Source organism: Netta rufina (assembly GCF_964035555.1).
Source record: "Netta rufina genome assembly, chromosome: 1".
NCBI classification, from domain to species: Eukaryota; Metazoa; Chordata; class Aves; order Anseriformes; family Anatidae; genus Netta; species Netta rufina.
The window spans coordinates 94,987,200-94,999,325 of record NC_140123.1 but is presented as its reverse complement, the minus strand read 5'-3'; the positions used below and the strand labels follow the sequence as shown (position 1 = coordinate 94,999,325).

At 36.9% G+C, this 12,126-nt stretch overlaps 1 protein-coding gene across 3 annotated transcripts in view; it reads left to right on the top strand.

Annotated features, from left to right (window-relative positions):
- The window catches only part of TTC3 (tetratricopeptide repeat domain 3), a 62,751-nt gene extending 53,010 nt beyond the window's left edge, over positions 1-9,741 (top strand). For 2 of the 3 annotated variants that reach the window (XM_084289053.1, XM_084289052.1), the window contains exons 37-46: positions 437-505; positions 1,219-1,315; positions 2,225-2,325; positions 3,239-3,332; positions 3,924-4,022; positions 6,504-6,925; positions 7,375-7,495; positions 7,642-7,872; positions 8,087-8,176; positions 8,467-9,741. In XM_084289053.1, the coding sequence (XP_084145179.1) occupies positions 437-505; positions 1,219-1,315; positions 2,225-2,325; positions 3,239-3,332; positions 3,924-4,022; positions 6,504-6,925; positions 7,375-7,495; positions 7,642-7,872; positions 8,087-8,176; positions 8,467-8,577 (1,435 nt within the window). In that variant the 3' untranslated portion in view covers positions 8,578-9,741. The remainder of the gene's footprint in view (positions 1-436; positions 506-1,218; positions 1,316-2,224; positions 2,326-3,238; positions 3,333-3,923; positions 4,023-6,503; positions 6,926-7,374; positions 7,496-7,641; positions 7,873-8,086; positions 8,177-8,466) is intronic. The other variant, XM_084289054.1, reaches the window with a different exon arrangement.
- The last annotated feature ends 2,385 nt before the right edge of the window (positions 9,742-12,126 follow it).

Here is a 12,126-nt window from a genome sequence, read left to right as displayed (position 1 = left end):
ATAACCAACTAGAAGCTTTTTCACAGTAATAGGCTGGAATATGCATGTCTGCTTTAGTGTTTTGTTGTGATATTGCAAGCACAGATAAGCATCTTAAAATGGCTGTCAGAAAACTGATGAAACTGACTTATTTAGTAATAATTTTTCTAATCAGGCTTGACAATACCTACTATACTTTTAATGTTCTCTGTCAGTTTTCAGACTTCAGAAGATATCCGTCCTTGAATGCTGTTGTATTATCTTTTATATGAATAGTTTGGGCTTTATTTTTTTTTTTCATATTTTCATATTTTTAGTGTAAATAATATTAAACAACATATAAAATGTATAGATTGTCACTGCTGCATAGTTATCGCTGTGATTATAGAGGAATGTGTAATGTGTTTGGTAGTGAACAATTTTCAGAATAAGCTTAATAAATATTTGATTACTCTAGGTATTCAAAGACCATTGATGAGAAGGAGAAGCAGTATAACATAAATTTCAATACATGTCTTGAGACCAGGTAAAACTCTTATAAAACTCTCAGCAATATTTGTATTTTTCTATTGACTTGTCATTATTGGAGTTGCCTGTTTCATTTTGGGTGAAAGGTTAGAAAAAATAAGCACTTTAGCCCATAACTCTTATTCTCAGTTAGTTTACTTTTACTTACTATAAGTAAATATTATTTTCTTTCAATTATTTAGAATAATTCAAAGCTGGCTTTTCAAAATACTGTCATATATTTCCCTTGATTATATGATGCTGTATTTTAGGACACATCAGAATTTGGGTGCTGTACATACATACTGAACTGTCATATGCAGCTTCGGATCCTCGGATATTTGTAATTCTAAATATACATGAAGTTATCTGAACAGTTTCTAAAAGTTGTTCACTTGCGCATAGATAGGATTTAAGGTTCATTTATACATACATTCTTTATATATGTGAACAGGCTTAGAACAACAAAACTTGCATGTCTGCAGTAGTCAAGCCCCTATAAATTTTTTACATTGCACGGTGAAATTTGGTTAAGAAATCCCAAAGTTATGTTCATGGAGCCAGCAGTACAGCTACAGGAACATTAAACTATGCCCAAAGGCACAAACTGTACAACATAAATGAAGATATATGGTTCTGAGGAAAAGACAAGAAATGGCTGAAGAAAACCTCTAGAATGTACTACTCTGTGGTAAATGTTACTCAAATCTTTAACCTCTCTCTGTTTTGCAGCAATAAACTTGCTAACGAGAAGGTAAAATTGGAAGAACTTATAAAAAAGAGTCAAGATGACTACCAGGAACATATGAAAAGAGCTGTTAAAGCAGAGGTACAAGCAACAAAAAAACTAAAACGCTTCTGTTATAGCTTGAATCACTTGCATTGCTAGGTGGGAAGGTGACTGCTAAAGTCTTAACAATTTCCCTTAAAAGTAGTACCTAAGACTTTCTATAAGAATATGTTTAAAGTGTTGATCAAATACTGTCAACTGCTGTTCTGGATGTTATCTTGGAAAACTTAGCAAATCATCATGGTGCATTATTTTTGACCTGTATTAAAAGTGCACAGAAGTTGAGGCATCTGTTATTGCCCAAACAAAATTAAGCTAAATTCAGTTTCATACTTACCTGCATTATGAATTGCTTCCACTAGTAAGAAGTAACCATAGGAAGATCCAGGTTCCTTTTCAAAATGAAGTCATGCTTAGTGAATGTATAGCTGATTCTTTCTTGGGTAGAATCAGTGCAACTTCAGTATTTCACTAAATGGAGATTACTGATCAAGATTTTCGCTAAAATAGCTTTTTATATTGGAAATGCTTTAAATAGCACAAACAATGCTTTCTTCTTAGGAAAGGCTTGAAAATTGTCTTAACCTGCAGTGGGATTTCATAAAAAAGATTAGACTGTTTTGTTCATGTTGACCTTCAACCATGCAGTATTTAAAAGAGCACCTTATTGACTTAAAATGTGTACATGCACATTTTTGATAAGGTGCAATGGGAATACATATGGATGCTTTCTACAATCAGCTGAAGTGAATATAACCTAGTTATCCTCCTAAAGGCTTACCAGTGCCCTTAATTCTACTTTTGAAATTCCTCACCATAGGAGCAGTGTGTGAGTGTATGTTGTGCTCTGTATCATCAAATTATTGTTTAAGATGATTCAAGGCTTTATTCCTTGTGTTACAGCAGTGCTTTTATTGCTATCCTTTTTAAGCAATTATTTTGTTACAGATATCAGTACTCAAAAACTGGAAAAAAACTGAAGTATACAAGCTAAATGCCATAGCTGCCAATGCAGACAAAAATCTCAAGATGCTGAAGTCACTAAGCAGGTATGGAGGCTTTACACCAGTAATTTCAGTACTACTAGTTGCTAAATAAAAGTAATTAGTGGATGTTTAGTCATGATCTGTTAACTAGACAAATCAATTTTTCTCACAAAGTGGTGGCTGCCTTAAAGTTACGCAGTAGCTAAATGCAACTTCCCTGAAGTTGAATTCTTTTTTAGTCTTACGTTATCAACATGTGAAATACTTAAGCAGCAGCAAACTTCTTGCCTTACTCTTTCTTAGCCTGGGAAGATTCTACTGGCTACTGGGAACATTCCAGTTATCCTGCCCAGTATCGCTGGGGAGAGGGCTGCAATGTAAATAAAGAAGATGTGAAACAAAACTGGCATATGACAAGAGTGTTGCTTTCCTTACAAGGAACTAACTTCCCTTTTCAGTTACTTCTTTAAAAATATATGCCATATTCCCTCTCCTGGTAGAAGTTGCCCATATAGGAAGGAACTGTTGTATTAAAACCATTGGTCTTAATCAAAAAAAATAATGGAATAGAATAGTTCAGTTGGATGGGACCTACAACTACCCTTGAGTCCAACTGCCTGAGCACCTCAGGGCTAACCAAAAGTTAAAGCATGTTACTGAGGGCATTGTCCAAATGCCTCTTGAACAATGATGGACATGGGGCATCAACTGCCTCTCTAGGAAGCCCATTCTAGTGTTTGACCACCCTCACAGTAAAGAAACGTTTCCTCATGTCCAGCCTGAGCCTACCGTGGAGCAGCTTTGTGCTGTTCCCACGTGTCCTGTCATCAGTGACCAGAGGCTTGCTGCTTGCTCTCCACTTCTGCTCCTCAGGAAGTTGTAGAGAGCAATGAGGTCGCCCTTCAGTCTACTCTTCTCCATAGCAGACAAACTAAAGGAAATTCTGGAGTTTAACTGAAAATCTTTGTTATTTCAGCAGCTCGGCCTCAGCACTTCCTGAGTTGAAGTCACGGATTGATTCTTGGGAAATATTTATTTCAAATATAAAGAAACAAATGGAAAAAGTAGAGGTAAGTCTTAATTTCTCGTAACAAGGTATAAATTGAACTTTGGAGATAAAACAGAATAAATTTACATTCCTTTTTTAAAACACTGTCTTCAAATACTCATCTGCAATTTTTTAATGACAGAAGAAAACTTTGATTATAAGGCCTGATTATTAAATATAGTTAAGTTACAATGAGTATCTTCGGTTACATAAAGACAAAATTCTTTCCTTTGTATATGGTCTGTGAAGATTGGATTGCAGATTATCGAGTCTGTAATCGCAGTTATTTTGTATTCTTTGAACTTTAAATGTCCATGCAACTTCTTTATAAAAACAACGGAGAACTGTCTGCTAAGAGAAGCTGAATACATTATGTATGTTAAGTTTTAAAAACTAGAAGATGTTTCATGAGCCCTTTCAAACATTAATGCAAGTGCTTCAGTAGAGAGTTACGTTACTACGCCAAATGGTAGGCCTTATGTGTCCATGTGAAAGGCCTGATACCTTTGTTTTGCAAAGGTGTTAATGCCATTATTAATGTTGCTAATGCCATTTTAAGTAACAAAAGAGCTTTAGCTAATGCTCATTTGGAGAATTTATTTTCCTTCTGCAGGTTGGGTATGAAGAAAAAATTCAGATGGTGAAAAATGGTGTACGAAATTGCCTCACCAAAATAGAAGCTGTGGATCTTTCATCTCCTCCCAGTGTCTTAGTATGTATCTTACATTTGATAGCTGTGTGTTAAGAAATTTTTTAGGTTTGTATCCAGCATGACCATCTCTTACAGAACATGTACATAACCTGAATATGTAGCCTTGAACACAAACTAATCTATGCCTCTCCGTATGCCTAGGAAAAGGTGACTGCAGATTAGCAGGATAACATCCAGTGACAAATTCTCAAGCCCTTTTTAGAGGCTTAGGCTATTTAAAGTTAATGTTAAAATGCTTCCTGTTTTCTTGTACGTCACGACTTTACTGTAGCACCAAAATCCACAGGGACAAGAGCCCATTACACCAACAAATGTAACTGATGGTGGATACCAGAATTAGCTTCCAGCTGTATCTGTTAGGAACTAGAGGCAGTTTCAGCCATTTGTGGAAATTAACCTGCAGTAACTACATCCCAGACAAATAGCATTAACAGTATTTTCGTATGGGTTAGAAGTTCCACAAGTGCTTTGCTCAGACCTTGTCAGTTACTTCCTAACTACGTATGATTGTTCCTGGTACAAGGACAAAGCCAGCGTAAGCTGACGTCCTTTAGCTATTCATCACCATGCAGGTGGGGGGACACATGGCCATGCTGAAATACTTGGAGGCAAGCTAGCTGCAGTAATGATGCCAAAAACCTAAATGTTGCCGTTCACTGAGAGTAAAATTGAAGTTAGGGCACAGAGCTGATGTCCAGTCATGAATACAAATAGTATCCAAAAATCACTGTACCTGGGTCAGTTTGGAGTAAGGAAATAAGGGTTCAGTCAAGAACCCTTCAAGACAGGGCAGTTAAATGACCAGCTAAGTAAAATGTTCATTGTATATTCATAAATGAAATCCCTAAATGCATCAAAGATACCACAAGAGAAACTTTCTCTAAAAAGTATATTCTTTGCAGAAAATCATTTTTTTTTTCTTTCCTTTGTTTTTGGTTTAATTTGGACCCAATTCTCAGTTCTAATACTGTAGTATATTTATGTTAGTTACTACAATTTTTCTGGACTTGTACAAATAATGGTTGCCCTTACATTCTCCTGCATACTGTTTCTTCCCAATTATTTCTAGCTATCTTTTTTTCTCCTTATTGGCACAGAACTTTTAAGGATGTTGCAGATATTCTTAGTTATCTAAGTTATATCCTTAGGTTGCCATCAATTTAGAGGTTGAGAAGCAGGGTGACTTTTGATCCTTTTGTTATGCATTTGGTATCTGATTTTACTGCAGTAATGCAGGAGTAACTAGAAAAGATATCTGTAGTTCTTTCAGCTTCATGAAGACTTTAATAGGAGAATACTGAATCCAAATGAAAAAGACTTGATGAAAGCTATTTTTCTCCTTGACTGTTTAATTCTCCATCTAATTCTTACCACTTTTGAATCAAGTGATACAAAAACATAATTTGATAAAGCCTAAAAACTCTGTAAGAATCTACAAAAATAAACCTAAAGCTTTGTCCTAAGGAATGTGAAAACTTGTAAAAATCTAAATGGTCTAAAATTGAGATTAGGCTGTTCTACTATGTAACGTTTTAGGTCAAGCTGACTTTTCATATCTCTGTTGGCAAAGCTAAGCTGGTTACGTACAGATTTTTAAAAATCACATTGTCAAGCAAATTTTCAGTCTCTGGCTTTTCATAGACTAGTAGTTTATGCCAAAATTTATTTTAGTTTATTTCTTCTTGTTCTCCTAAGGAGATGATCCTTTTCTGTTAAAGGTGGTTATGGGCATACACCTATATTGAGAGGGTGAAGTATTACTTCAAAAAGTGATTAAAGTATTAAATTAAACAACACTGAGAACAAGGACCAGCAGGTTTAATTTGATTATGAGTAAATGTAGAATTCTAGTTCTACATGCTAGAAGGCAGCCAGCTGTCTTAGAGCAGTCAAGTTCTGAAACAACAGCAGTAATGGGGCCAAACAACTTATTTTAAGGAGTTCTTTCCATTTATAGAAGAGACTTGTTAGTTCAAAAAGAAATCTTCATGAATTACTACAACTCCAAGCTCTTGAGGGTGATGATTGTAGCTGATGTGTTTGGTTTTAAAATAAATGTTACACTGGATTATATATAGATGATATCAATGCATTTTGTATTTTTAAATGGATGGCACTTATTTTAAAGCAGTGGCTTCTACCACCAACTTCAAACTACACTTCTTTAAAACTTAAAGCTGTCCAACAGCCATTTGGCCTTCAGTAAACCCAGAATAAGTAAAAGTAACAGCTGTAATACATATATACTGCCCTATTTAATTTAATGTCTTAATGCAAGCTGGTTGTCTGTATGTAGTACATACTAAAGAGCACTTTTGTATGATATCTTTACCTAGGTAGAACAAGTTCAGATACATTGATATGACCTCTCAGCTCCTCCTCATGGCCAAAATGTAGCCTAGTTCATGCTGCAAATGCTCAAGAGTTCCTCTTGATTTATTTTAATTACTATTTTTCTTGTGGAATCTGTTTATTTCCTAGAGAAAACAAAGCAGACTGGCTATCAGTGATCCAGCTATTGTCATGTACTCCTCTGCATCTGCACAACCTAATTTACTTCCCGCGTTTTCAAGTTCTAAAGATCAAGGTCCAACAACTGCTTCATTTAATGCACAGGCTGGTGTTAAGCCAGCACCTGCAAGTTCTAAGTCTCATTCTGCAAGTGATGGAGCAGTGAAAAAACATTCCAAACCTCTGGAAGGATCCTATGCCGATAAAGTTTCATTAACTTGTCCATCAAGGATTTCTGGAAATAATACTCAGAATATCCAAGCAAACCAATCCCACCACGATGATTCAGCTACACGTATGAGGCCCCCTGGAATTCCAAACAACGCCTTGCCTCCAGAAACATTTGAAAATATTATTGCACATCTACAAACTATATTTCCAGGCTACAGCAGGTAATTTTTAATGTGTACAGTGTTGTGTTGGGCAATAAAAATTCTAATCATTCAATGATAAAAGTACAAAAAGAATTGATTTGTTAGTAGATGGCTCCTGTTTCATAAGATGAATTTTCGTAAAACATTAGTTTCTTTCCCTTGTTCAGTGAGACATTCCTTAAGGGAACAGACCTACAGAGTTTACTCAGTGTTCTCACTTAGAAGCACCAGCAAACAGAACTAGTAGTATTTTATTTTTACGATTTAAAGTAGGTAGATCCTAGTTATTGAGAAGTGTTGGAAGCAGGTGCTTGCTGCAGTTCATCCGAGAAGTTAGTGTCTTTTAGTTAATGGAGCAGTAGGCTCTACTGCTATGAATCAAACATGGAAAATAGTGTTTTCTAACACTGTGATTATGTCTACAATAGCCATAGTGTTACTAATTGGTAATGTCATTTTTATTTCAGTTCAACCCTTACCAAGTTCATAAAAGATGTACAGAGAAGAAGTGGGAATACATTGTTAAGCTTGAGCTACACTGAAATTCTAAGAAGAGTGACAGATCTTATTCTGGACCAGCAAAATAAGGTACTGTTGTAGTTGCTGCCATTTCTGCTGTGCACCTCTGATGGTGGAAATAACACAGCACATTTCAGAAGAGAAAGCACATTTTTCTTTGCTGTCAGGCTCTGAACTGTGAACTTGCTCAAAATTCTTATCCAATACCTGTCTAGGCATCAGCTTCAACAGAGAGACCTGTGAAGTCGGTATCTGCTTCACCAGGACAGACTGGGACTCGGAGTCAGGAAGTATCTGCAGAAGAAAATGTACCCAGCCCACCCAAGGCAAGACCTGTGCACAAAAATGCCTCAAGTCAAAATACATATCCAGCTCAGCCAAATCTCCAGCCATGGGGAAATGTTGGAGCAATACCTAAATCTAAGTGGAAAAAAATAGACTCTACAGTAAGTTCTCCACTATTTAATAAATTTCAACTTATTACCCTGTACTTCTTATGAGATGCGAAATAATTAGGTGCATTACTGGAAAAAATAATCAGGACTTGCTCATTTTGTGGACAAAACCTTAAACAGACTTGGTTAAAGTTAATAATATCATTACATTAGTAGAATTCAATGATTAATTGTTGCTAGCTTTCAAGTAACATTTTTTGTACAGGCCTCCAGTGATGATCCTTGCACCATATGTCATGATGAGCTAAGCAGAGACTCATGTGAACTGGAATGTGGGCATCATTTTCACAGAGAGGTAAGGATTCTTGTTCTTATCACTTAGATGCAAATGTTTACTCTTTGTTCAGTTGTACAGTCAGTTTACTTCTTATTTTTTTCCCCTCATCCTCTAGTACCTGAAGTTAAAAACAACAATACATAGTTTTCTGTTACGTACTTTGTGCACCGTACTTTGTGCATGTTGAAAAGTTTCAAGTTTTAGATCTCAACTATGATAATTCATCAGAATGAATTGAAGCTCTTTAAGCTGATCTCTTGATACCAGACTTGGACTGTTTCCTCAACATAATCTTCCTGTTCTTGCAGTGCATTAGAAAATGGCTAAAGGAACATTCGAGTACCTGCCCTATCTGCCGCAATCATGTTCTGTTACCTGAAGACTTTCCTGAGCTTCCTGCAAGAAAAAAATATACCTAAATCTTGTTTTATTTAATGCATAGTAAGATGTAAAGTGGCTGCAGATAAGTAACTGTCATGACAAGGAATGGAAATGTGATGCCTAGGAAGAGGCTGATCCCTGGTTTTGCTGGAAAGGACAGCAGAACTCATTCTCGTCCAATATTTAACGTGTGGCTGGAAGCCACGAGATGCAGGCACTGCCATGGCACCTACGCTATCAAGTTAGTATACTCCAAAATCCAGCACTTCTCCTGGTTGCTGCCTGAATGCGTGCAGCTGATGTAGTTCAGAGGCCAGAATCACACAAAGCTGGTAGTTTTTTTTGGCTAAGGGGTTTAAACTACCATATCTACTTTTCTCAAAGGATGGTTATGCCTATGAACAATTCCTGTAAAAAGTGCGTGTGGGGTCCTTCAGAGCTGATTCTACACTGAAAATAAATTCTAATATCAAATAAATAGGTGAGCTGAATGACAGACTAGATCTTGGAATAACCATTCCACTACCTTTTCATGGTATAAACAATAACAACTTAACTGCAGGATTCAAATCGGGATTTTTGTGATCATTTTGAATACGGTTCATACAATTTCAACTCCTTTTTTCCACATAAATCTACACCTCATAATTCAGATTGTTTAAATAATGACTTCTAACAACAGTTTGAAGCAAGAAGTTTATTCTTGTCATTCCTTCTGTTTGTGCATCACTGATTTGGAATAATATGACTCAATTTTTTAACGTGAAAATGTCTTAAATATCCCTCATAGTTGAGCTGATCTGTCTAAACTGGAATTAAACATTTTTTATTTTTGATGAAGCAATAGAGTGCATTTGTATTCTGTGTGTGAATGCTGGTTTATGAGCAGTGTGAGGTACGCAATACGAACAGCTCAAAGAATAGCTACCTTACTGCTGCAAAAGTTGGAACCTGCCAGAATAAGTACCCTTTTCACTGTAAAAATTTGTTTCAGATGGCCAGAAGACCAGGGCTAGATAGTGTACACTGGTAGCGTAAACACTGAAAATACAGTGAGTATGACTGTTTGGGTACAAGCAGTATTAAGCTGATTATTTGAGATTAGGTAAGTCTAATGGATCATTTGTTTCCCCAAGTGGAGTATGTATACTACAGAGGAAGTTTTAAACTATCTCGAGATGCATCAATATACTAATTGGAACTTGGATCAGAAATAAAATTACTGCTGCAGCTCACATGGTGTTCTTTTAATGTTTTTGCTAGGTATGAGTTACTGATGAGTAAACTACTATTTGCTATAGGGCTAAGGCACTGTATAGCCAAAGAATTTGGTACTGTGCTGCTCAGCACTACACCACTTGCATCCTTTTCAGCTTCCATTATTTTTTCAGTGGGGGGACAATATATTAATTAGACTTCATCAGTTGTTCACAGAAGCAGCCCAGGTCCTCGCCCCTTAGGCCACTTTTCCAGGGCAGAGGGATCCTTGACCTGCTAAGCAGTGGCAAAGCAGTCCCATAAGCCATGGTCAGCTATTTGGTGTTTTCCAAATAGAATATAACTTAAAATGGGTAAGTTGGCTGTGAAAACAGGTAAGGCAACACTTAGTGTTAACGCAGAGTTAATGAATTGATATTTGTGTATGTTCATGCTTGTTATCAGCCAGTCTTATTTTTTCCCTATACTCACAGCACCAATAGGAGCCCGGGTTGCTAAGCAAGCAGGGTGATTTTTAATCTGTGCTCCTTTTCTCTTCCCTGACTCGCAGAAACCACAAGAATTATTACTGATAGGCAGAAATGGTTTATTCACATCTTTAATAAGGAGGCCTTAGAGCAGACAAAAAAAAAAAAAAAGAAACATGATCTATTTCTAAGACGTTTAAGACTAAGTTTTTATGGAGATGAGAAGTCTCCAACTCTTTAATGGTAAGTATGTGTAGATAAGGCTACTTCATTTCCAGACTAGGACAAGGTACAGCCTTGCTCTGCCTACAATTCCCAACTTAAGGATATACACTGTGTGCTAAATGATTATTGCTGCAGTGTCAGGATGCTGCTGACCTTTTTTCTTTATACATGAAAGGTCTGTGAAATGCTCCATAATTACATTCGAAGTAATCTGGACTCCTCTCACACATTGATACCAATTTCTAATCTGCGATGACCACTTCTAGGCAGCTTAGCACAGATACTGTAACGTTAATCCTTGGCTTCCTGTCAAAGCTGCTTCTGGGAGACCAAGCGTGTTTCAGGGAGCAATTGGAGCACTCACTCCAGACTAGGATTTTTCAGCTGTCCCTGCTGGATTTCTGACCCATCAGGCCCCTGGGATCATCACGGTGCAGGCAGAGAGGCGATTGAGTAGGGTGTAGGTAAGAGATCTGCTGCTGCGGATGCTATGGCCAGAGGCAGGATCAAACACCAGTGCATTTTCAAGTAACCTCTCTGTGAAGTGCTACTGCTGCCTCAGCTGTGAGCAGCAGGTGGCACTCCTTTAACATCGTGCAGACTAGAAGCAAGAACTTGTTTTCCAGTAATCATCCTGTGCTGGTTCTTGATCTTGCACAAGTGTTTATTTCCAGTAAATGGGGGGTGGGGCACAGTAGTCAGGGAGATTTTTTTTTTTTTTTTTTTTTTTTTTAGTATACATTAGACTGTTGTAAGACATTAAAGTAACACCTTAATTGTTTTCCTGAAGTATAGCTGATACCAAATCACGGCCAAAGCCAGAATTACATTTTCATGCTTGGCAATGCTGCTAGATAAAGCTATAGGAAGTTGGTTTGGACAGTTTTCTTAATTCTTTTTAGGTTGTCATCTTGACACTCAAACTTGATGTAATTCTATATACTCAGCCTACCTCTGTTCCACACAAAAAAATTATGAAAAAATCACAGAAGAACATTGTGGCTGTTCTGTTGACTTTAACGAACACCAAAATCCACAACCTGTTCTTGGGAAGGTTAATTCTTGTTGAAATGGTTTTCCCATCTAGTGCCTGCCTTGACAGTTTACATGTACCTTTAAGATGTAGTATTAGAAATGTTGTAATGTCTTTCTCAACATGAAACTGTATCTTACCTTCACAAATGCCTCTCCTGGTGTTTACAGTTCTATGTTGATCAGGTGACAATATTAACCTACCTATTTAAAGACTGAATCGCCTGTCTCCCTTGGAACGGTAACTTACATCACGAGGAATCATATCCTAAAGGCACAAGGTCCACAGCACAGAAGTTTATGGAGTTTTTCCCTTACTTGGTACAGTCTGCCCTCTGAATGGGATGGGTCTGCAACAACACAGTGATGCTGTTTGTCATCTAAGTCATTCCTTTTTCACCTCATTCCTTTTTTAAAGCCGAAACATCTTTAAGTCTAATAAGAGGAAAGATGGTAAAATGCCAAGAATAAGCATGTTCTTAAGCTAAAACCTATGACTGATCTTTCTTGGTGCTATATTTTACATATATAGCAAAGGTGAAATAAGGCCACGTTTTTCTAATCCAGGGAAGATCCAATGCAGTGGAGGTAGAAGTCAGCTGCGAAGCACTAACTTCTACTGTAAGTATTCCTGCAATACAAACT